This window comes from Adiantum capillus-veneris, chromosome 17 (genome assembly GCF_014529385.1).
Source record: "Adiantum capillus-veneris isolate H3 chromosome 17, ASM1452938v2, whole genome shotgun sequence".
Classification (NCBI taxonomy): Eukaryota; Viridiplantae; Streptophyta; class Polypodiopsida; order Polypodiales; family Pteridaceae; genus Adiantum; species Adiantum capillus-veneris.
The window spans coordinates 103368799-103395550 of NC_140947.1; the positions used below are offsets into that span (position 1 = coordinate 103368799).

General features: G+C 44.4%; 1 protein-coding gene across 1 annotated transcript in view; it reads left to right on the top strand.

The window, feature by feature from the left end:
* Positions 1 to 26482, top strand: part of LOC147437801 (E3 ubiquitin-protein ligase RSL1-like) — a 60691-nt gene extending 34209 nt beyond the window's left edge. The window contains exons 2-3 of the mRNA XM_086487257.1: positions 24769 to 25541; positions 26105 to 26482. Coding sequence (XP_086343383.1) covers positions 24769 to 25541; positions 26105 to 26390 — 1059 coding nt within the window. The 3' untranslated portion in view covers positions 26391 to 26482. The remainder of the gene's footprint in view (positions 1 to 24768; positions 25542 to 26104) is intronic.
* Positions 26483 to 26752: the final 270 nt, after the last annotated feature.

The window sequence follows — 26752 nt, forward strand, 5'->3', positions numbered from 1 at the left end:
GAGGAAGCCAAGGTCGGCGTGCCCCTTTCTTTCAGTTGGGCCGACTTCCAAGGCAAGCTCAAGGCGCGGTTCTTGCCACCTCAGTACCTAGCACGATTAAAAGAAGATTGGTGCAATCTTAAGCATAATGGTACTCCAGTCATCATGTCTTTTTCTAACCGTGTTTTGTAGCTTGGCACCCAATTATGCAAATCGGATGCGAAGCGCAAAGAAGCTTTTATGTTCGGGTTGGACGTCGAAGTCCTCGATCCCGTAGATCTCAACAAGGCGGTAGCGATTGCTCTTGCACAGGAGATGAAGCACAATAAGGGAAAGCCAAAGGAGAACAAGATTTCTCAAAGTATCGCTCAGACTTCTCAGAATGGTAAGAATGGTAACTCTTCTAACCAATCTTCCTCTTGTCTCTCAGAAAAGAATACTCAAAATGAACCTAAGGGTAAAGCAAACACAATTGCTAAACCTAAGCGCACTCCAGATGAAAAGGCAGAATGTCACAAACGGGAGTGCATAACAATATAAAATATACTCGGATAAATAGAATTTATCACTTAATACTGAAGCCAAACGATATAGAGAGAAATAGATAGAGAGATAGAGAGGGAGAAGATCGACACAGTACTGGGGACCAGAAGATGGGATGGGTCCCCTCGTAATAGTATCTTTATTACTGAGGAGAAGTCTATACAAGCACTTGAACCGAACGTATTACCACGTTCGTTCTAGAATAAGACTTGATGGTTCCTGGAAGCCTCGGCTTCCTATTCCTAGGGCAAAACCCTATTCCAAGGAACTTCCGTTCCTTATTCCAAATCCTCGAGAATCAAGGTTCTCGCCTCTCGATCTCACCTTCCAGACTCAGGGCATGACATCCCTGCAACTCTTTTCTAACTCTGTTTCCAGAGTCCTCTTCTTGCAGATTAACTCTGCTTTCCTGGACACGAAGTCCTTCCCTTGGGAATTTCAACTTCTGGATCACATCTCGAGAGTCTACCTCTCTTCAATCCGTGGATCTGCTTCCCAAACTTGGGTACGAAACCCTTGGGCTGATCTGGCTCTAGTTCCTCAGAGCGCTTTTCTCCTGCAGAGGCTCATGCCTTCCTCTGCTCCTACTCCCTCATGAAGAGGAAGTGCACCTGCAATTAGAGATCATAACATGAAAATCGTACCTTCAAAGTCTCGACGCTCGTAACGCAACTCGATTCTTGAAAAAGCAATTCCCCGGAAGAGATCTCTACATAGAAAATCCTCTCTTCCAATCCTACACACAAAAGAGGTGTGTTCTCGGGTTCCTTCTCGTAAATCAGCCCCGTCTACGACTTTTATGGGCTGAAAACAGAGAAAAACGCGACGGAAGCACGCTCCGTAGGCACTTCTTCGCGAGGGAACTCGCGCACTAGGTCTTGGCGACATCGGGTACACTTGGGATAGTCATGGGCATCACCGGCAAACGTCTTCTTTGCGGGTGAACTCTGCAGCAGCATCTCCTTCTTGCAAAAACTGATCCTCCCCTCTGAGTGAGGGCATGTGATGCTTTTATATCTCCTAGCCACGAGCACGAATAGTTGAGCATTCGCTGCTCGCATAGAGATCGCGGCCAATTTTTCGGGTTTTTTTTTTTTCACTGTTCCGCCAGAAAAAGAGAGAGAAAAAAAACAATGGCTGATCTCTTGCCTTATTTATTAGATGGCTGCCCACTTATTAAGTGGGCGGCTGGTCACCTTTAAAAATGGTCTGAATCTGTCCAAAAACTCAATAAAACCTTATAAGTTAAAACAATGCTTTCACAGCACTTCCCAGGCGTCCCTGGATGCAATCACATGCACAGTTGCAATGCAGACATAGATTTCCTTGACCTCCTCGCAGGAAAGCATTTGCTTTCCTGAAAAGCAATCCCGCTTTCTCAAAAAGCATCTGTTTTTCCTCAAAGTTTCCTTTGAACCCATCTTCATTCAACTGCTTGCTTTTCCTTGTGCACAATTCTAACACAGTTTGGAATTTTCTCTTGACTATGAATATATCCCCTTTCTGATGCACCCGTCACTCACCTTGTGACGCATCAGGAATACCCATCACCTAGTCCTTTCCTACCGAACTTACGGTACAATCTCCTTCACGATGCTCTATGTCACATCCTATGACGCATCAGAGATGTCCATTCCTGGATGGTCGGATACTTCTTTCCGATGCTCCCTATCACCCATCCGATGTGACGCATGAGAAGTACCCGTTCCTGGTGGCCTTACAGATATTCCTGTTCTCAGTGCTCCCGTCATTACTAGAAATACTCTGTACTCGGATATCTCCAGTGAGAAAAACCCTCTCACTTAAAATTCCAATAATTCATTTAGAATTATTTTTCCTGGTGTTCCAAGCGAGAAAACCCTCTCACTTATAAATCCAATAATTCATTTAGAATTATTTTTATGTTAGATAAAGCCAATTTAGCAACACAGAACAAGGAATTTTAGGAGGATAGATCACGTCGGAAGAACAAAGCATTTATTGTAAGGAAGGTCGATGTTATCATTGTGACATCAAGGGTTACATAAAAATTCTAAGCTCGACTCTAATGAATCTAAAGAACCCATAGAACCCACATCCTCTGTCAATGCAATAAATGAGAACACGAGTGTGACCGAAGTTTCTCATGATCCTCCCATTAATGAGTCTCTCATTAAGTGTTATGGTCATGTGAAGGGTCAGCGTTTTGTCATATTGTTTGACCAAGACAGTATGCATGATGTGATTAGTGACTCTCTTGTCGAAAGAGCCCGCTTGGAGGTTAGCAAGACATTTCCTTTCGAGGTGTCGGGCTTCGGTCCCGGTATGGACTCTCTCATCACGCAAGAGTACCTTGATGTTTTGTTCATTGTTCAACAAGCGTCCCTCCACAGAAAATTTGTAGTATCTCCTCTTTCAGGATGTGATATGCTTTTAGGCATTCGATGGTTTTGTGAGCATAACCCTCTCATTGATTGGGCAGCTAATACTTTCACATTCAATGCCAAGAGTGACTCTCCCATTGTCATTTGTGGGGAGAAAGTTGTTCATTCTTCATCTCTCATTTCTAATGTGCAGGCGAAGATTGAAAAGAATCAGGAGAAGGAGACTCTCTCAGTCTTGTCTTCTCCAAAGCACGACATACATGATTTGCATGATAAAGATGTGATTGTTCACAAGGATGATGGTTTAGTTGATACTGTCTAGTGAAGCTAATCTCATTGCAGATTCGGTCAATCTGAAGAACCGATCTTGGCTCTCGAGTCGAGGTCCATGGAACCCCCACAGGAAGTGTTCTGTGTGTGCATGATTAGTCAGCACACATTGTTCGAGTGTTTCATCGTGATGGTTTCGTGTATTTTAGCCATCGTCCTTATGTGATCCCTTTTCATAGGCATGCCTTATTGTACGATGAACACGATTCACTCATGAATGAGCACGGATGTATGCGGATTACTCATGAAAAGATGAAATGTTTGCATTCAAGGAATCCACATTCCATGTATCTTCCTTGGCATGACACAGTGTCCGAAAGAGCACAAGAAGGATTGAGCATCAAGCATCGGCATTTCCATTGTGATTTGCCACAGTTGATAGATTTAGATCAGAAAGACAAGTTTCGATTCCATTTTTTGCGTGTGTTGGATGAACAGTTTGATACTCCGTCTATATGTTCATCTACATTGCATGCACAGTCTTTACAAAAGACTAGAATTTTTCCAGTCACTTTACATGGAATGGGTATGTTCATGTTTTTGTGTTGGAAATGGTTTCAAGAATTTTTTTTCCTCCTCGGAGATTCTTGAAGAAGGTAGATACACGACTATAGCCGAAGTGGAAGCATTGAAGGAGCCACAAATGACTTAGGTCGCTTTCGGCGCGGCCCGAAGAAGCAAGCGTTGCAGACCTTTATGAAGTTCAAGTATCGCATGACCCACGTATTAGAGTGGGCCGATGAAGAGTCCTTTCCAGGATTCCAAACGCTGTTGGCGATCTCCCTCGAGCCATACAGTTCGGTATCAGTACCTCACTTTAAAAAGGAGGGGATGTCACGTGCATATCTAACCCTATGTGTACGTGGACAAGCTACTTCATGACAAGGGTTCAGTTCATTTAGCTTAGGAAGTGTTCTGGCACTTTTGTGAGTCTGTTCGCAGACCGTGCATGTCAAGGCACTTAGAGTAGATGCATATCCTCTGGTTGCACACAACGTGATCGTCAGATTACCATCAAAACCCATCAGGAGCATTTTTACAGTGCATAGACCTATTTTAGCCATTTTTCACTTATTATTATTAAGTGACTTTGTTGGGAAACTGGGTAGGGCAAATTTGCTATGTTAATATAAAAGAAACCTGGCATTCACTTAGTAGAGCAGAAGAAGCAAAGAGAGCACATGCAATCCTCTTGCAGCAGGCCCTCTAGCTTCCCTTCTCAAGCAAGAACACCAGAATCAGTCCTAGTGTTTTTGCATCCAGCAGATCTGCCAGCGTTTTCAAAATTCAGCCAATAGCCTCTACAAACCGCCCAAACCTGCAATAGATCCTCGCATCGAGACTTCGCCGTAGCCGGGTTTGCAGCGAGCAGTTTTCAGCCACTACGACAACCATTCAATTTCAGATTTAGACCTCAGATCTGCTAGCGTTTTCAGCCCTGCTGTCCACAGGTTAAACCAACGCTTTTCAGCCAAGAATAGCAGCTTTTTTCTCACAGCTACACCAGCGTTTTCAGAGATCTGCATCAGCGTTTCAGCAAGGTTAAACCAGTGTTTTTACACAGCTATACCAGCGTTTTTAGCCCTGCCTGACAGTAGCATTTCCAGCCATACAAGACAGCGTTTTTCAGCCATACAAGACAGCGTTATCGTCGCCTCGTCGTCGCCATCGTGATCGACTTAGATTGTCTTTGCATCATAGCATCAAGAACTTGCATCAGCACCTATGTACCATATTTGTGCAATCAATAACATAGACTTCTCTCGCCATTGAGAGAGGGGCCCTTGGAGGAGGGTTTGACAACTTTTCTGGTGTCGTATTCTTCTCTCTCTAGCTCTCAGTCTCAGCACCTTCATTGACAGTGTTTACCACTTTGTTTGTGATCATTTGCACTCTCTCACTAAAGGAACGGAAGGCTCTCCCTTCCGTAAGTAAAAGGAACCCTTGAGCACAATTTGGAGCACTCATCTCAAGCAAAGTTCAACATTCACTTCCGCTGCGGCTTACAGAAATGAAATGTTATATTAAACGTCTTCAAAAGGCCAAAATGACCTATGAGACCAAACGGATACAATCCTTGTGGATCTAGTCCAATGTCTTGGTACAAACATAAAATGAATTAAAGTGAAAGACTAAACTAGAAAAACTAAAAGATTAAAATCGTCGGATTGGAGTCATCATCATCATCATCATCATCAATGCCCAAAGATGCCCGGCATTGGCGTTGTTCGAGAAAGTATTGCATCGGTCACTGAAGAGCTTCGTCAATGTCCGCCTCTGTAAATAGTCGTACTCGGCGTGTCCCATATCGTGCTAGAATAGTCCTGATCCTCTAATGGAGCCTTTGTTGATGTCGTGGTTGCCCTCGTAGACGTGGGCATCTAGCTCTCCCAAGCTCAATGGCCTTGTCCACTAATATACCTCTGGTATAAGTGAGCTTTGAAGTCTGCTGTGAAGCATGCTCGTTTGGCTGTTGAGTCCTTGCTCTAAAGAAGTCAGTGATCTCCCCTATGAATGTCTCTTAGTGCCTTGTCTCGTCAAGAGACTCTCCCTGTGTCTGTGTAGCTCTAGCAAAAACAACCCAAGGCATCTCTGACATAGTCATAGGGGACGCTCTTTTTCGGGCTTCCCGTCCCCACTTTTCTGTCCTGCCCTCTTTTTTACACAAAAAATCGATTTGAGCCCCGTCCCCCGTCCCCCGTTCCCAGTCCCGGAATGCGTCCCTTGTGACTATGATCTCTGATCTTGATATCTCATGACTCTAGCCAATGGTCCAAAGCGCTCTCTGAATAGACAGTGAAAGCGGCCTCGTATCTCATAGTATACCGGACAATGACAAATGTGATGTAACTTTGTCTCTGGCTCTGTATGACACAACTGGCATATCTTGGCTTCTGCTGGTACTCTCCTAAATCTGCCAGTCTCAATCTCTAGTTGATGCGATGATGTGCCCATCTGACCAATAGCACATCGTATCCCATAGGATAAATGAGTGTCCATATAGGTAGGTTTGATCACATATCCATCCTTTGTTAGTTGGAGAATGTGAGGATTAGTGGTACTAATCCTATAATTAAGACTTATAACTTCGTACTTAAGATCAAACTGAGACCCAAGAGACTGAATGTGTGTTTGATTGCTTGAATGAATGAATGAAAACTGAGTACAATAGTCTCCTTATATAGGAGACGAAGAGACACAAATGAAAAGACACATCTCATGGTGAAGAGACACGACTTTAGACGTAAAGACACATCCTTTTGGCGAAGAGCTGCAACCATTGGACGAAGAGTCGCAACCATAGAGCGAAGGGGTGTGACCAGTCGTCGATGGAGTGTGGCTTTTGGCGAAGAGGCACGTCTCTTGAGCGAAGGGTTGTGACCATTTAAGCGTAGGGGTTCTCCTTAGCATGACACTTTGCGTATGTGCAACTAGGAGTAGATGTAATACTGCAACATAGTCACAATCGTGACATTGTGTCACAAAGTGATGACGTGGCTACGGACAACAGAAACCCTAATTTCTGCCAAAAACCCTAAAGAAACCTGCAAACCCTAATTTCTGCCGCAAACCCTAATTTCCGGAAATCGCAGAGGTTTTTTTGGGATATTTTTGAGCGACGCAAATCTCAGCTTTTGGCCAAAAAGAAAGCATAATTGCTTTCTATTGCTCTCATTGAGAGAGAGAGAGAGAGAGAGAGAGAGAGAGAGAGAGAGAGAGAGAGAGAGAGAGAGAGAGAGAGAGAATTTGCTTTTGCTTTCAGAAACTCTTTGTGAGAGAGGGAAAAGAGCTTTTGCTTTCAGGGCTTTTGATTTTGAAGCTTTTGGGGCTCTGCTTTTGGACATCCCTTGTAACCTTTAAATTAGTGGTGAGGGCCTCACTTCTCAGAGCATCTGGACGCAGAGTCTGAGAGTGAAACCCTAACCGCTCTCTTGTACTTTGATGATTGATTAATACAAGAAGAAATATCGAAAGGGGCGCCAGTCTTTGGGGCCAATATCTCTAGGCACGGAACTCCGCCGGGCCAGTGCAAATCTATTGTGATTTGTGAATTGTTTGAAGTGGTTATTTGGTGATGTCGTGATTGATTCTTGACTTGGAGTGTCCAAGTCTGTTACAGTGGTATCAGAGCACGGCCGATTTCTCTTCTACGGGAAATCCGATCCCCAAATTTTTTTTCCGCGGCACCTATGGCTTCAGGCAATGATCAGTCGACTCCCTCTGCATCTGGAGATGCGGGCAGGGATCACAACGAAGATTCTGGCACGGAGTATGGCCCGCCTAGGCCTACTCCAGCGGAGCAGCGAGAGATGGAGCGTCGAAAATTGATTGATGATGCAACAAAGATGATGCTCAATTTTGCCAATTACCTGAAGATGGCAAAATATATGAACCAGACCTCTTTGGAAGAGGTACAGACAGAGTGGCAGAGAACCACAACACCACTCTCGAAACCCGCTCTCAAGAAATTTTCTGCCTCCAAGAAATATACGGAGAAGGATTTGGAGAACGTGGTTGATGCACGGATTGCTCAGCTTTTCGACGCACAGAAGAAAGCCAAAAAGCATGGCAAAAAGCAAAAGAAAAGCACTGACTTTCCAGGTTATTTGGGTCGTCAGTCGACTTTTGACAAGGCAAAGAAATAGAAGAAGCGTGTTCGATTTGAAGGAGTACCCAGTTCTTCTTCTTCTTCTTCTTCTTCTGACAGTTCTTCTAGCTCTTCAGATTTGAGCCAAGAAGACAGAAAAGGTAAAAAGCGAAGCAAGAAGCAACGCTTCGGAAAGGGCAAGAGAAAGACAAAGAAGGCTAAATCTCGCCCAGAGACTGACAGTTCTACTGAGGACTCGTCTACAGACAGCTCAGATTCCGATGACGGAAACTTTTATGCGAACAAGAAGAATTTTTACAAAGCCAACCAGTATGACTTTCTGGAAGATAAAAGAAGAAAGTCCGAGAGTTTAAGGAAGGTGGCCACTCGATCAAGTTTGATACTTTTTCAGGATACTCAGATGCTTCGAAGGCTTGCTTTGTCTTTTATACAGCAGTTTGACATCGCTTTCGCGGGAGGACGCTATTCAGAGCACTCCAAGATTCGGAGAGCTGCCTCTTATTTTAAGGGGAATGCTCGCACTTGGTGGTCCACGCTTCTATTAAGCAAGACTGTGCCAGTTACATGGCTGAAATTCAAGAGGCTTTTTATTTCTTCTTGGTTGACTCAAGAGTTTGAGCGAGATATACGAGCTGCTTGGAACCATCTCCAGATGACCAAGAGCGATACAGTGAATTCTTATGTGAAAGATTCTGGAACTCGTTTCTACCTGCCTCTTCATTCAAGAAGATCTCGTTCAGAGAACAGATTGAGCGGTTTACATTGGGTCTACCTACAGAGATCCGAGACCGCTGCTTGGAACATAAGTCAGCTTCTATTCAGGAGTTGATGAGTCATGCGAAGCGGGGCTTTGCAATTCACTCTGGCAGTGTGACCTACCCCACAGATGAGGTCACGACACAACGAACCGGACAGACTTCTGGGAATGAAAGTAGAAAAAGAAAGAGCAACCCAGAGAAAAAGGATGCATGACCTAGACTTACTCCTCAGGAGCGGACTCGCTACATCAGGGAGAGGAAGTGCTTTGGATGCGGGGAAACTGGACATATCTCCGCGAAGTGTCCTTACAAGTCATAGAAAGAACAGAATGACAAGGACGACGAAAGGCCTGAGAGTTCGAGAGCAGCTGAGGACTGTGTACGAAAAGGCAAGATGAAAACAGGACTAGTTCCAGATTGTGTGGGTACTGATCCCGACACCATGGATGAGAGTACAGAACTTTGCCGAGCTTGGGGCAAAGTGAAAGATCAAGAGGCCCTGATTTTCTTTGATGGAGGAGCCAAGGCCAACTTCATTTCACCGGAATTGGCGGCGCGGCTCGAGATTACTCGATCGGATGGGACCACTTGCAGAGGCAGTTCTAGCGGCACCTGGCAGGGACGTAGCCATTACACCTGTCATTGGCACTCTTTGGTTGCATTGTCAGGGGTATTTGGGGCATGAGGACTTCTTCATAATGCCTTTGGAGGGTTGTGATGTTCTCTTAGGGATTCCCTGGTACCACAAGAACAACGCCGTGGTCGATTATCGGGCGAGAAAAGCGACTTTGACTACAGAAAAGGGCAGAACAATTGTACTTGATATTAAACTGAAGGGCGAGTCTGTCCCTATTGTATCGGAAAATTAATGAAATCCAGTCTGTTTGTTTACTCGATCTTTATGAAAGAGTTGAGTGATGATGATAGGACAAATATGCCTAAACTTGATAAAGAACGCCAAGATTTTCTACACTCACGCCGATTGCTTCTTAGAAGGCCTGCCAGGAGAGTTACCACCTACTCGTCCTAAAGATCATACCATTGATCTGATACCTGGTAGTACACCACCGAACCGGCCACCCTACTGTGTGAGCCGAGCACAGAATGAAGAGATTATGAACCAAGTGAAAGACCTCTTGGAAAAGGGTCTTGTCCAGCCTAGTACTTGACCGTATTGCTCTCCAGTGTTGTTGGTTTTGAAGAAAGACGGATCTTGGAGAATGTGCATCGATTATAGAGCTCTCAACAAAATCACCATTAAGAACAGATTTTCGATTCCTAGGATCGATGATATACTCGACAGGTTACAGGGATCCTCGTGCTTTAGCAGGATTGACTTGAAGAGTGGATATCATCTGATCAGGATAGCTTCGGGAGACGTCTACAAGACAGCTTTTCGGACGACTTTTGGGTTATTTGAGTTTTTTGGTGATGCCTTTTGGCTTAACCAATGCTCCTACGACATTTAACCGGATGATGGATAGGATTTTTCGAGAGTACAGGCTATTTGTTGGCACTTTCTTTGATGACATCATTGTTTTCTCCAAGAATGAGGCTGAACACAGAGATCATCTGCTTCAGGTCTTTCAGGCATTACGAGATCACAAGTTAGTGATTAATGCAAAGAAAAGTGAATTTTTCCTACTAGAGATACACTTTTTGGGACACATTGTGTCAGCAGCAGGAGTGCAAATGGATCCGGCCAAGATAGAGACTATCTGTGATTGGCCCGACTTGAAGAATGTCCATGAAGTTAGAAGCTTCTTGGGATTGTGTTCGTACTACAGGCGGTTCATACGAAAGTTTGCAGAGGTTGCTTCCCCATTGTATATCTTGACACAGAAAGGAGTACCTTTTTCGTGGGGACCCACAGAGGTGACTGCCTTTCAGACATTGAAAGAGAAATTGACTACGGGACCTATTTTGACTTTGCCGGACTTGCAGAAGTCATTTGAAGTATTTTTTGATGCTTATGGTTGTAGTCTAAGTGCGGTCTTGATGCAAGAAGGCCATGTCATTGCTTACGAGAGCCGATTGTTCTCTAGGCCGGAGATGACAACACAGATTTATGAGAAAGAGCTTTTGGCGGTTATCCATGCTCTTACTCAGTGACGGCATTACCTACTCGGAGCGGATTTTACTGTCTTTACAGACCATCAGAATTTGCGCTACTTCTTGTCACAGAAGCAGCTTTCGGAAAAGTAGATGCAGTGGGCGAACTTCTTGTCATAGTTTCACTTCCAGATTGTCCATGTGCAGGGACAGAAGAATGTGGTGGCAGATGCTTTGTCTCGGAAGCCGTTGGTTATGGCTATTTCCGCGATACATCATAGGAGCTTCGAGGACATGGTCGATCAATATGCCACAGATACAGATTTTGTAGATATTGTCACACGGATACGGAATGGGGAGACAGTAGCTGGATACTCCCTTCGGGAAGGCTACTTGATGAAAAAGACTATGTTGTGCGTTACACAACCGTTGAGGGAAAAGGTTATGACTGAATGCCATTGTCCACCTTTTACGGGTCACCGCGGCATTGCTACCACCATGAAAGGGGTAGAGAGATATTTCTTTTGGCCGAGACTCAAGAAAGATGTGGAAGAGTTTGTGCGCAGCTGCTTGGTATGCTAGAAGGTCAAGTTTGACAGGCATAAAACACAGGGATTGTTACAGCCTTTACCCATACCCACCCGCCCCTGTGAAAGTATAGCGATGGATTTCATTGTTGATCTCCCGAGAACACAGAGTGGTCACGATGGTATCTGGACTGTTATTGACAGATTTAGCAAACAGGCTCATTTCATTCCAGTGAAGAAAACAGTCAAGCCGGATAACTTAGCGAGACTGTTTGTGGCCCAGATTTTCAGATTACATGGCATGCCTGAGACGATTGTCTCCGACAGAGACCCCAAATTTACGAGCTTGTTTTGGAAGGCAATTTGGGAGAACATTGGCATGCGGTTGCAGTTCTCGTCATCGTTCCACCCGCAGACTGACGGGCAATCCGAGATTGCCAATTCAATGGTTCTAGATTTATTGAAATCTTATATCCCAGATCAGAAGACTCAATGGGAAAGATATTTACCTTTGGTGGAATTTAACACGATACACTCGTCGCGACGGGGAAGGTGTCATTTGAGATTGTTGAAGGTGCTGCGAAGGTTCCACCCTTCCTGAGTACGAAAGATAAGATCTTTGAAGCGGATGAATATACGCGAGATCTGGATACGGCTTTTGCCAAGGTTCGCGAGACTTTGCAGAAGTCTCAAGAACGAAAGAAAAAGGCAGCGGATTGCCATCGTCGCGACATGAAATTGAAGGAGGATGATTGGATGCTCTTACATTTTGAGAAGGCACGCCTACGAAAGAAAAAGGGAAAGGAGAGGCTTTTTCCAAAGCTTAGTATGCGATACTACGGCCCTTTCCAGATTATTGAAAAGATAAATGAAGTCTCCTTCCGACTGAAACTGCCAGATACTTGGAGGATTCACAATGCATTTCATGTGAGTCTCTTGAAACCTTTTAAAGGTGATGTGCCTGATGATGGGGAGCCTGATGAGCAACCCGAAGTGGAAGAAAACGAGGAGATCCTTGTTCTTGAACAGTTTTTAGCACATAAGGATACGAAGAATAAGAGTAAAGTCCGAAGGCGGTTCTTGGTTAAGTTCAAGAATTATCCTGCATTTGATGCGAAGTGGATGGAGGAGGAGGACCTAGCAGATACTCCTCAGATTGTGAAACTTTACCTCGATGCTTTTGGTTTAGCATAGTCTACTCCAAATGGAACCTAGAATTCAGCTTGGCCGGAGATCTGGTGCAGTGGGATGCACAAGAGGGGAGTCACTCCACGCCTTTGTCAACAGATGCCTTGATTTAGATACTAGAGTCACTGATGTCTCTTTGAGCTTCAGGGATACTGAGAGCTGACAGTATTCTGCTGTATGACTTTATGAAATGGAATTCTTGATAATGATATTGATTTGTTCTTGACTTCTTGTGAGTGCAGGAACTGATAGACGAAATGACTGCAGCATTTTGGTCTACTTGATCTCGAATAGACATGGTTGCAATAGGGGTTAGTCAATTGGACATTGATGAGGTCCCGATTGTGGACCTAGATGTGATGGCTAGCTACATTGCCGATAAATCATGCTCTAAGATCCGAATGAATGTTGAATGTCATGTGATGTCCTGTGATGTCGTGTGATGTGACTGCCGATTTTGTACATGTGCTAGATGTGTCTTCCTAGTACGTAGGTACTAACAGTCAGTGTCTGCTAAGACGGTTTATGGCTTTTGTCGGTTTTGTAGGCTTAATCGCGGTCGATTACAATGCTTTCAAGAGGGGGGTATGTCACAAAGTGATGAAGTGGCTACGTACAGCAGAAACCCTAATTTTTGCCAAAAACCCTAAAAAAACCTGCAAACTCTAATTTTTGTCGCAAACCCTAATTTCCGGAAATCGCGGAGGTTAAAAAAAAAAAGATTTTTTTTTTTTTTTGGGATATTTTTGAGCGATGCACATCTCAGCTTTTGGCAAAAAAAAAAAGCATAATTTTTTTCTATTGCTCTCATTGAGAGAGAGAGAGAGAGAGAGAGAGAGAGAGAGAGAGAGAGAGAGAGAGAGAGAGAATTTGCTTTTGCTTTCAGAAACTCTCTGTGAGAGAGGGAAAAGAGCTTTTGCTTTCTAGGCTTTTGATTTTGAAGCTTTTGGGGCTCTGCTTTTGGACATCCCTTGTAACCTTTAAATTAGTGGTGAGTGCCTCACTTCTCAGAACATCTGGACGCAGAGTCTGAGAGTGAAACCCTAACCGCTCTCTTGTACTTTGATGATTGATTAATACAAGAAGAAATATCGAAAGGGGCGCCAGTCTTTGGGGCCAATATCTCTAGGCACGGAACTCCGCCGGGCCAGTGCAAATCTATTGTGATCTGTGAATTGTTTGAAGTGGTTATTTGGTGATGTCGTGATTGATTCTTGACTTGGAGTGTCCAAGCCTGTCACACATTCCCTCCCATTTAAAATGAGAGCCTCGGTTAAAGGAATGACTTCTGATGTTGATAGAACTATGGAAAAGCATTGAATCTTTGAAAATCTTCAGTCTTTGAGTTATTCAAAACCTTTGTCTTGAACTTTTGCTTCTTGCGAAACCTTTTTGCTTTGACTTCTAAATCCCATGTCATTGCATTGTTCAAAGACATTTTAGAAGAATCTGACATAATCAGGTTGACTGCAACAAGGGATTGATCTTCAAAATCCTTCATGCGATGTAAGATTTCTAGTTCAAAATCTTCCAATAACTGTGAAATATTTGGTGAAGAGGAAATCTTCTCTAAGGCACTCTTCAGATGGGATAACTTCAACTTTATGAATCATTGGAGAGTATTTTGGATTGAGACTGCAATCATCTCTTAATAATGAATCTCAAAATTCTTCAAAACCATCTTCAGAAACTGCCACTTCATGATTTGCAATTGGCATACCATCGTCCAACAAAGAATCAAACAAAGCGTAGTCGTCTTCAAACTCGGAATCTGTAACTATATCCTTATCTTTGTCTGGTAACGAAGTATCACTTGAAAAAACCTCTTGCTTGAAATCATCAATAATAATTTTTGCATCTGGCATCGGAGATCATATTCGTTTCATAATCCATTGTATCATGTCGTTTGACTAGTACATGTAAGGCTTGAATGATAAAGTCCGTGTAAAGTCAGTTCACGTCCATCTTTAAACAAATTTATAGTATGTTTTTTGAAAGCTAATAGCTGGATCATATTGGAATAACCAATGCTGACCAAGAATCATGTCGTAGTAAGATAAAGACATGACCTCGAAATCCAGTTGATCTGCATAATTTTGAATATCGAATTGCAACTGTCTAACTGTCTCATCACAAGTTAAAATTGATCCATCTGCTAACTCCACATCATATAAGTGAGTTGTCTTCTGAGTCGGCAAGCCAAGCTGTCGAACTATCTTGAGTGCTGACGAAATTATTCGAGTATCCATTGTCCACCAAAACATTGATGGAGCGACCATTGAGAGTTCCAAGAAGGCTCAAAACTTACTTTGAAAGAGGCTCCAAAATTGAAGAATCACATTGAGCATGCTTCATAAGGATAGCCGTATCCGCTGAGACATGAATTGTACTGACCATAGATTTTCCTTTATCTTGAGCAAAAGCTTGTTGTTTAGAATTCGATGATGTTCTGTGTTGGAATTTATTTTCAAATTAGATGGGTTTGGTTTCTTTGGACATTGATACCATCTATGGTCACCACCGCAAATTGTACATAAACCATCCTTCTTTGAAGCCGAAGATGCATTTGAGGAAGAGCCTTGCTGAGAATTGGAATGCGGATCTTAAGAAAATTCACGTCCTTTACCACGATGAAGTGGAGCATTTGAAGAAGATCTGCTTTGAGATTGTCGATCTTGAGAATAGAACCTTGAAGTTGAATGAGGCTCCGTTGCTTGTTGTCTGAACTGAGATTGTTGCTGTTGACTTTGGCTATAGCTTTCTCTACGATCGCGCTGTGAAAAGCGAGCGCTGCTTGAAGATCTATCACCAGGAAAAAAATTCCGTATAGGGCTTCGATTATCGCCAAGACGCTCCACATAGGCAATTGCAACATCCAAGGTGGTAGGGTTGTATTTGTGCACACCATCCCTCAGAGTTGGTTCAAGCCCGCCAATGAAACTGTGTAGCTTATCAGAGGGTTTGAGATCTTTACCTCCAGAATTAGTCTCTAAAACTCTGTGATATACGTGGCCAAGGAACTTGTCTGGCTTAGGCGGCGAAGAGAGAACTGGGCATGAAAATCCGCATTGGTAGGTTCAAATGCCTTGCGTATAGCATTCCGGAATTTATTCCAAGGTGTGTGTTTACCATCAGCAACCGGTCGTTGCCACCAAAGAAATGTTTTGTCCTTGAGCAGAGAACTAGCAAGTGCAACTTTTTTACTCTGTACTAAGTTCGTGTTGGACAAGTAGACCTCCATTTTGAGTAGCCATTGGTCCAGCACGCATTGTCGCGGCGACCGTTATATGGTTCGGATAGTTTAACATCAAGCTTCTTCTTTCGTGCAGCATTAAAATTTTTATAAAGTAATTGAAGTTCGCGATTGTCTACCTCATCAGTTGGATCTGGTTCGTTTTGTTCGTCCACTGAAGCTTCGAAAGAAGGTGGTGGAGAAGTGGCATTAGTCGTCTGAGAAGTTGTAGGAAGACTCTGAGAAGTGTCTTGCGTCTGCATCTGATCCAAGTGAGTGTGAAGTGATGCGAGACTTGTGGAAAGTGTGGCCATCTGTTCCTTGATAAGAGTAAGGGCGTCTTCAGGATGACCACCTCCGTCCTGAGAATTCGGCATGGTTATGTCTCAAAGGGAACTCGAACAGGTGTAGGTTCTGGTTCGACAATAGGTTCTGGGACAGGTGCTCTGAGAGCGAAAAGTCCCTCTGGAATAAGTTCGCACTCTGGAGTCGGGGAATCAGGGATTATGACCACCTCGTGTGTTCGGGTAGAATTTCCTCCGGAAATTGTCTAGGAAAAGTATGGGTGCATTCAACTCTCCATCGGCCGTGGGGTATACAACAGAGGTTTGCCAGCGCTCAAAGCAAAGGAAAGAGAGAGACGCATTCGGCACAACAAAACACTGGATGATCATCATATTTTTTTTTAACGTAAGTTGAACTTTGAGAATTAATGTGATAAATTGCTTTCACATGAGCTTATTATTTAGGGGCTTGCTGGCCACTTGAAATAAACTTTGGGCTGATTATAATAAAGTTTTTGTGTTGTTGGCTGGGTTACGTAAGTAAGCCAATGAAACAAATTTGACGAGGAGGCAGCCGACACAGAATTTGACGAGGAGGCAGCCAACACAGCGTTTCAGCCTAGCGCAAGGGGGTGTGATCCTTTGGGAAGGGGTGCGAGCACGTGGGAAGAGGCAGCTAAGGGCGTCCTTTCGCATGAAGGGGTGCCAATGCAGTTTTGAAGAGGTACCACCCGAGGAAAGGGTACGCAAAGAGTCACCAACATAAATTCACCGGGTACGCCATACACACGCATCTGTGTTCTCACTTTTATTCATAACATTGGAACAAAAAATTTCAAGTTACCTCATGTCACAAACTGTTGACGTGTCAAAGCCTAAAGAATGGAGCCAACTTGCAGATCTTGGCCTAGGGGCCTAAACCCTAAGAAGAACAAGTAACAGAAGAAGAAGTCCTACCAACTTATGGGGACCCCGTCCGATGGGATGACGTGGCAGATTTTCAAAAATTGCGCTGGCATGATGACGTGGCAGGCTGTATGGATTTCCGCGTTTTGCAATGGCTGATGATGTGGCAGCTGTACGGACTTCCGTAAATTACGTTGGCAGCTTTTTGGCATTGCTTTTGGACCAAGAGCTTTTGAGTTTGAAGGCTTTTCATGTAAACTGCTTTTCATAGGCCAACGGCCTTTAAACATGTGCTAAGGGCTCATTCTCTGGCATGCTTCCTGGAGAAGGTGAAGAGTCTGGAGTACCGGCTTGTACTTGGTTGATACAATATAAAGAAATATGGAAAGGGGCGCCAAGGTTTGGGGCCAATACTCTGTAAGTGGAATCCTGCCACTCCGTGTCGTGTGTCGTCTCTCTCTCTCTCTCCGTTCTGTATTTATTGACTAAAAATCTATTTAGTCTGTTCTTTTCTATTGGCAGGTGGTGCCCGTCTTGTGACAGCGGTATCAGAGTATCAGACGTGTGCTTTTCTGAAAGCATACCGGTCCCTTAAAATGGCAGACAGAGCAAACCAGAGACTTCTCGAATTTATTCGAGGTAGCTCGCTTTATTGAAGGTATCTTCGCCCTCCAACCCGGACTTATTAGCCACTCCCACCCTTACTTCATCGCACATCGGGCACGCTCTCGTCTTCACCGCTCATGTCTTACAGGGCATAAGCCATTAAGATCACTTGCAAAAGAAGGATCCAAGATTTGTTTCGAGTCACTTTTTTTCTTAGAGGCAGTGTCATGCAGATGTTGATAGCTACCAAGTACTTGGCAAGCTTTCAAGAAAATTTTTGCCCAAAGTTATATGGTTTCTGACATCTTCCTTCGGAGTGCAACTTCTGGCAGAGTGGGGTATCCTGAAATGCTTGCCATGGAAACCTTAGCAGATTATATCTTGAAATTTCTCGACATCTGTCAGTAGATGTCTCTTCTTGAATTGATAACCTTGGAGGTTCGATGCGATTGCTATGTCTTGGGACTACCATCACCGCCAAAGGAACACTGTCTGTCCAAGAGCTGATGGACCATGCTGTGGTTGTCTATGACCTCATGGAAGGAACCTAACCCTAATTTTTGATGCAGGTTTCAGGATGGAAAGTCAGTCGACTTTTTGAGCTCGACTGATGTCGAGATTGCTTTTTAAGTTTGAAATCTGTTTAAGAACTTGTTTGGTGATCCTGTTTGGAATTTGTTTTGAAATGGATGGTAGCTGTTTTGAACCTGTCTTTTGGTGCCAATTGGAATTGTTTTGACTCTGGTTTTAATACTGGTTTCAATGATTGGTGATTTTACTCCCGGGTGGAGTAGTGAGAAATTATGTTTGAGAATGCTTGTTCATACTCATGGCCCGGTTATTTGCGGGGGGAGTATTGAATGATTGAAAAGTGCTGTTTTTTTTACTCATGGCCTGGACCCTTGTGGTTATTTACGGGGGGAGTATTGTTGTTGTGACTCTCGGCACGGACCTGGATGGTTATGCGGGAGGAGTATTAAGAAGTCTGAGCAGTGGTTACTCTCAGCACTTCCAAACGACGCAGGCTGCGGTCTGGGGGGGGGGGGGGGGGGGGCATTGGTTGTAAAAGGCCTCTATATCTTCCGGCCAAGACCTTTTTAGGTTATGCGGGAGGAGTGATGAGGGAGTCGTTGAACAGCTCATGGCCCGAACCTGGATGGTTATTTGCGGGGGGAGTGTTCATCAACGGCTTTATGTTTCCATGTCTTGTCACATGCATATGTGAGCATTTGTGTTGCATTGTGATGTGTTAACCACTGAATATTCCTAATTGGATGAGATTGCCTGGGTATGTAATTTTAGTGCATCAAGATACTCGTGGAAGATCAGTACGGTCTGGGTGTGATGGCTAATTTTACTACGCCGGAATATCAAGAGTTCCAATCTGGACGAAAGGAGAAGCTAACTCCTTGATCAAAAGAGCCGAAAGGAGAAGCTAACTCCTTAACAAAAAAAAGAGCAAACCGGTTGTCCCTCGGAATGACCCTTGGAAATTTTTGAGCTAACTTGAGTTGTTTTGCAAATATGCTGTAATCGCGGACGATTACTCTCTTTCAAGAAGGGGAGATGTCACAAACTGTTGACGTGCCAAAGTCTAAAGAATGGAGCCAACTTGTAGATGTTGACCTAGGGGCCTAAACCCTAAGAAGAACAAGTAACAGAAGAAGAAGTCCTACCAACTTATGGGGACCCCGTCGATGGGGTCCCAGTGACATAAAGAAACTAAAATAAAGCAGGATCCACACGCAAAAAATGATGACGTGGCAGATTTTTGAAAATTGCACTGGCATGATGACGTGGCAGGCTGTATGGATTTCCGCGTTTTGCGCTGGCTGATGACGTAGCACTTGTACGGATTTCTGTAAATTACGTTGGCAGCTTTTTGGCATTGCTTTTGGACTAGGAGCTTTTGAGGTTGAAGGCTTTTCATGTAAGGGCCTTTAAATATGTGTTAAGGGCTCATTCTCTGGCATGCTTTCTAGAGAAGGTGCATAGTCTGGAGTACTGGCTTGTACTGGGTTGATGCAATATAAAGAAATATCGAAAGGTGCGCCAAGGTTTGGGGCCAATACTCTCTGGGGTGGAATTCCACCACTTCGTGTCGTGTGTCGTCTCTCTCTCTCTCTCTCTCTCTCTCTCTCTCTCTCTCTCAGTTTCGTATTTATTGACTAAAAGCCTGTTCAGTCTGTTCTTTTCTATTGGCATGTGGTGCCCGTCTTGTGACATCTCATGCTCGGATGCATATGTGTACCACCTTTCTTCGCTTCCATGCAACTTTGGGAAGGGGTTACAATGTAGCGGCGAGGGTGAGAGGCTCACAACCTTCGGGTCTCGGGAATTTTTTTTCCTCTGATACCACTATGAGGATTAGTGGTGCTAATCCTATAATTAAGACTTAAAACTTTATACTTAAGATCAAACTGAGACTCAAGAGACTGAATGTGTGTTTGATTGCTTGAATGAATGAATGAAAACTGGGTACAATAGGCTCCTTATATAGGAGATGAAGAAACACAAATGAAAAGACACGTCTCGTGGTGAAGAGACGCGACTTTAGACGTAAAGACACATCCTTTCAGCGAAGAGCTGCAACCATTGGACGAAGAGTCGCAACCATAGAGCGAAGGGGTGTGACCAATCGTTGAAGGAGTGTGGCTTTTGGCGAAGAGGCACGTCTTTCGAGCGAAGGGTCGTGACCATCCAAGCGTAGGGGTTCTCCTTGGCATGTCACTTTGCGTATCTACAACTAGAAGTAGATGTAATATTGCAACATAGTCAAAATCGTGACAGAGAAGATGCTCTCTATAGAAACCATCTTCGTGCCCAACTCTTGTATCGGCTGTATCCATGTGCTTCTGGTATCTAGTTGAATTAAATCCTGATGTATCAGTCTAGTGATCTATGTGTGTGTGAGAAAGGGAGGGTGCATCCAAGGAATACTGGAATGGGGGCAATATATCCATGCTGAAGCCATGTGACTGAAACCATTATTTCATTTGCCCATACCAGCATGTTGCGTCCCCCTGTAGTCTAGCTGTCATGACTCAAGGGCTAGCTGACCATATCTGTCTATGGGGAGGTCCCATAAATTATGCATGAAGGAAATTGATTTAATAAGGGCCTCAACTACGAGAGGGGGGGCAGCTAGCTCGGCTCGAATAATCTCATGTGGCACTGAGGCCTTAGCTCGAATCAGCCGAGATATCATAGAGACTGGCCTCTCCATACATCTCCATCCATCAGTGCTACCAGATCTTCCATGGTGGTCCACTAAGGGTCCCCAAATCTGAACCCCATAAAGCATAGCTGAAGCCACTAGAGTGTCAAAAAGCCGCAGCTTTGTTCGAGGTTCCTGAAACTGAACCTGCGAACACATCTTCTCCAATCCTCCCAAGGCTGCATAAGCTCTCGTCAATCTAGTTTCTGCTGCTCTCCTCAATGAAAACACCGGTCCACTGAAGACTACCCCAAGATAGGTGTATGCATTTGTATACTCCACCGTCTCCTGGCCATATGTAAAAGTGGGTGCTGCCTCATGTAAAAGTGGGTGCTGACCTCCTGACCCATTGTGTTGTGGTGTTAAACACCATAACCTTGGTTTTCCCCAGGTTAACTGACAATCCACTATTGTGGGCAAATCTGTACAAAGCATCTAAATGATGCTGCATCCCCTCCGGAGAGTCAGAAATCAACACAATTCATCAGCATATAACAATAATGGGATCCATGCATAGTCACAAGGGACACCCATTTTTGGGCTTACTATCCCCACTTGCCGTCCCTCCCTCTTTTTTACACTAAAAATCCATTTGAGCCCCGTCCACTGTATCCCGTTCCCCGTCCCCAAACGTGTCCCTTGTGACTATGGATCCATGTCCCTGACAACTGTGCTCCTCTATCACCATCCCTCTCAATGTAGTCAGCAACCTCATCCACATACATGCCAAATAGTGTAGGAGATAGCGGGCAGCCCTGTTTCACCCCAAATAGTGGAGTGAACCAAATCAAAAATCCCCTTTGGAGTGCGTACATGCCCCACTACTGACTTGTATAGAGCCATGATCCCCCAAACCAACTCTTTGGGTACCCCCATCTCGTGCAGTCTGCGCATCAATCTAGCTCTAGGCACTGTTTTGAAAGCTTTGCGGAAATCCACGAAGCAACAATAGAGCCGTCTCCCACGTGATTTCCCCTCCTCAATAATGGCTCTGAGTGTCAGAATATGATCAAGAGTAGAGAAATCTCTTCTAAAAACCTCCTGTCCTGCTGCCTGTACACCTTCTCTCTCTGCCCATCTACTCAACTGCTGCTCAAGGATGGAAGCGTACAACCGTGCCAATGTGTGTTTAATCATGATAGTGTGGTAATTCCCAGGCTCCATAGGGTCCCCTGACTTGAGATAGGTACGGTAGTGGACAAACTCCAAGTATCAGGTAGGCCCTCGCACATGGCACGGTTGAACATTACTGCTAGAAGCTCTGCAAGTAGATCTTTGGCATGTAAAAGGCCGTCGTGATCATATGCTCTCCTAGTCTTCATCCCGTCAATGGCTTTCTTTACCATCTCGGTGGTAAAGAAAGCACATGTGTGTGGGCATGGCTCCGGCGAATCTGGAAGAGGTGGCTGCCCCAAGACTATGTAGAGAGATGATGCATACTGACCCCATACCTATGTAGAAGTGATGACTGGTGGGGGAGAGTGCTCATGGAAGAGTCGCCATGCCTCGCTTGAATCCTAGCTCAAAAACAACTGATATAAATCTTGCTCGAGTCGAGCTAGAAACGCCCTCTTCTTCCGTCATACCAAACGCCGAGAAGCAATCCGTGACTGCGTGTGAGTAATGACTCCTAGAAGTACCTCTCTTTGAAGTCGGGCTTTCCCAGAACGTCGTCGCTGCCCAGGCTTAGTGTGTGGGTATGCCTCTGCTGCTGCATCTTGTAGTGTCTTTGTCTTCAAAAGAGGTGGTTTGTAGCGGTATCAGAGCTTCAGGCGTCTGCTCTTCAAAGAGCACACTGATCCCTTGCCAAACAAATTGGACAAGATGACGGTTCTCGATTCTACAGTATTTTGCTTTATTTTTTTTCCCGAGAAAAAGATCCTTCCATTAGTTATAAAACTGACCACGTCCTAACTGAAAAGAAGAGACTTTAGCACTTCAAAACAATTGAATAGAGAGGGAAAGAGAATCCATGCGATAGACAAGGATGCACTGGCCCCAAAACCTTGACGCCCCTTTTAGTATTTCTTTTCTATTGCTTTGACAAAAGGTACAACTATCTGGGCTTTGCTCTTCTTCCTCCAAACTTGGAATGCCAGAAAGAGCCCCAAGGCACATGTAAAGGCCCCTGGCCTTGAAAAGCAGTACACATGAAAAGCTATACATCCCCAAAAGTTCCTAGGCCAAAATCTGGCGCCAGAAAGGAGTTCCGCAATTTGCAGTAGTCCGTATAATGTGATGTCACCATGCTCCGCAGTGCGCTGGCTGTTTGTACGGGTGTCCACGTGAGCATCACGTTTTTAGTAAAACCCCCCATGGTCGGTTGTCCCTTAGTTGGGTTTCTAATAACCTAACCCTCTAGGGGTGCCATGTCACCAAACTTGTTACAGATTGCACATGTAGTCGCCTGGGCTGCGAGTTCTGGCCATGATCTGACTTGCTAGCGACGTACTTTACCACAGGAGTACATCCTTGGGATATAGACGGAGTTCTCTATAGATGGTTTCAGATACTTTACATCAGTCCGACTTTCATCAGCAGGATGCAGTTTTACCACAATCTGTAGCATCACATTATGGACCATGTGGAAGGCTCCTTGTGCTCCATATTTTGGGCGAAGGCCATAAACTCTGAAATTTTGAAACAGTGTTAGAAAACTGGGAAAATTGAAACCAAATGAGTGCTCCCCTGCAAGATGCATATAGACTTAGCGTGCCCCTCTGTTTCTTCTGTTTTTAAAATCTTGTTTGTCGTCTCTTTCTGTGTTGCATGTTGGTTCTTGTTTGTTGTTTTCTACCTGTTTTTTTGTTGTGCTCGTATGTGTGTGTGTGTGGGTACGTTGGCGTGAGCGGGTGTGGTTGTGTGTGCTAGCGTGCAACTTGTATTATTTCTTTTGTGTAATTTTTGTCTCATTTTTGTGTTTTCTTTTCTTGTTTACAGGCCTGTGTGTGTGTGTGCGTGCACGTGCATGTGTGGTTCTTTTTCGTGGGTTTTCCTCGGTTTGAGGTTTCCCACTTGTAAATTAATCAAATCTGATTTACAAAAAAAAAAAAGTGTGTGTGTGTGTGTGTGATGTGTGTGAAGTTTTGTTTGTTGTTTTTCTTTCGCGTAGAGGTGGCTGCAGTGGGTGATAGGTTCAGCCGAGATGAGAGTCTCCGCTCCCGCCTTTGAACCGGTGGTTATCTTCACATTGTTGCTGCTCCTCCTCTAGTCATCCTCGTTGTTCCTCCTTAGCTTTGTTGGTTGTTGCTTTGGTTGCTTTCGATGCTGACTTACTGGCCTCCTCTTGCGGTGGTGCTTATTAGTGGCTACCTGGTGGCTGCCTTATGATCTCCTCGATTTTTTTCATGGCACTTCATTGGTGGCTTTTTTGCTTTTCTTGTGTTTTCTCAGCTGGCTGTCGATGCCAACCTTGCAGGATCCCTCTTGTGGTGATGCTTTTTAACGGCTACCTGGTGGTTGACCTGCTGTCTCCTCGATTTCCTTCATGGCGTTTCGCTGGTGGTTTTTCTTCTTCGTCCTGGATGGGCACCTTCCATGGCTGTTGTTTTGGTCATCCTCCTCAGCCTCTTCTCTCCCATCCTTCACTTTCTGTGCAGTGGTTATCTCTCAGTGCGTCTGTTGATGCTGTCTAGGGATTCTCAGTCATGCCCCATACCTTCCTTGGTGGTCTCCCTCTTCGTAGCAATTTGGAGGTCCTTATCTTTCAGAGGCTTTGGTGGATACCCTCTCCCACCTCTTTCCTCCTACAGTAGTTGCTAGATCACTTTTTTCCCTCAATAGGAAGGGTTTTTTCCCCCTTGTGTTATTTCAGTTTTAATTATTTTGACATTCTACGAATTGCCTCCTGACAGACCTCCAGATGAGATTGAATCTACATGGGGGTGAGAGGCACCTCCTGATGGGATGGGTCTTGATTTTAGGATGGAGTCACCATTTGGAAAAGAGATGGTAAGTGGTTTACGTTTAAGATTCAAAACAGCTTGTAATGTAAAGATCAGGGGCTAATGCATGTTGCAAACTGAGGGAGTGCTTTTGTGCAATATTTTGATTGAATTCAATGCATTTTAGGACATTTTCTGTAGCAAAAACAAACAGAAATGTTTCTTTGTTTCTTTTGGGGATTAACTTACCTACCACTTTAATCAGGATTGTTGCTTCTGTTTTGGCCTAGGTCACAAATAGATGGAGGGTGCGAACCCAAAAAATGCAAGCACTTTGGTCTCAAGTGAGGGAGTATGTACATAACTGGCCAGAATTTCATATATTTCTTGAACCTCGAAATCGGAATCAGCATGCTATGCGGCTAGCTAGAGAAGCAGTCAGTGGAATAAAAAGTGGAGGTTCAATGGGGTCCAAAGTTGACAACATGGAACCATGCAGAATTTGTTTGGAGTCAAAACATCAAGCTGAGATGGTTAAAATCTTAGGGTGCTCACACGAATTTTGTAGCAAATGTATTGTTCAGCATGCGGAGGTGAAAGTGCAATCAGGTCAAGTACCCGTTGGTTGTCCACAGGTCAATTGCACAACCTTGTTGAGCCTTGACCAGTGCCAGTCCCTATTGTCTCTGAGGTGGTACGATTTGCTAAGGAGGCGCTTGAGCGAAGCCAGCATACCAGAAGCAGAAAGGGTTTACTGCCCGTACTCTCATTGCTCTGCTCTAATGGACAGAAGGAATTTGAATGTCAAAGTTGCGACGTCTGCTGCGTCGCCTAGTACGGCGCGCAAGATGTGTGTGGAATGTTCTCGGTTCTTCTGTGTGGAATGCCGAGTCCCTTGGCATGCTTTAATGACTTGTGACTATTATCAAAGCCTTCCACCCGAGTTTCAGGATAAGCAGGATGTAGAGCTTCACCGGCTTGCTGAAAATCAGAAGTGGCAGCGTTGCCAGAAGTGCAGACGCATGATTGAACTTTCAGAGGGCTGTTATCACATGACATGTCGGTATGGTTTCTTAACGAATACAGGTCTCCTTATGGATAATTTCATTTGTGTGGTTTATTCAAAGTTTATCATTTGGCTTCTCAAAGGTAAAGCAAGCTGTGTGTTTCTGACTTTGGTCATTTGCCCCAATTTTTGGTTCAGATCTTTCAGATTGCGTGTGTGGGCGTGTGCATGTGTGCATGGGTGCTTGCATGACATGACACAGGTCGGATCTATGAATAAGATTAGGCATTGTGGGTAGGCATCAACGTCCGCCGTCAGATCAAGTTGGTGAACTAGCCATCCTAGTTCACCGGTAGTTCACCCTCAGCTCACCAACTTGATCTGGCGGCCGATGTTGACCCAGACTTGGTGATGCCTATTCTCATCGATAGTTCCCATGCAAGATAGTGATGAGGGGGTCATGCTGTTGTGGATGCACGCATTTGTGACACTTGATATGTTTCATTCAATACATGCTATCGACAATTCTTGTTGAAGATTGGAGGTTTACCATTACTCCTAAAATAGAGCTAATTTCTTGCTTGGATTAAAAGCCACCCGCTTTCTGGATATTTGTGCAGGTGTGGCTATGAGTTCTGCTACCTTTGTGGAAAGGAATACAAACACAAAGCTGCAACTTGTGGTTGCCAACTTTGGGACGAAGGTTATATACTGGTAAATGAGGTGGAAACAGACTCATACGATGACGTCGATTTTGATGAAATAGATGGAAGATCAAATTTCCTTTTTGTAGCCAATCCAACCAATCCCTATTACAAAACAAGGATTTGTAGGCACTGGTCATCAGGTGCTTGTTTTGCTGGACTGCAATGTAACTTTGCTCATGGAGCCCATGAGCTACGGTGATTTCGGAAATTTGGCTGGTTTCAGTATCTGTGGTGTGCCTTGAGTTGCATGTGCCTCTGATACCTCTATATATATCTATTTATAAATGCCAATGGGTTGTGGTTTTAGTGTTGCTCTTCCATAAGAACTGTTTGACACACACACACACACACACACACATACACGCGCGGTCACTTGGCTATGGTTGCCTCATCTGGTTACAATCTGCTGGCTGCCATTGCCCGGTTTCTTTAAAAGAACACTTTTCAATCGTTGCACCTTTGCTAAGTAACTGCTTTAGCTTGCTAACCTTCAGCTACTTTAGTTATACTTTGCTTGATGGAGCTGATGGTTATATTGTCTTGTGGGTGATTACCATGAGT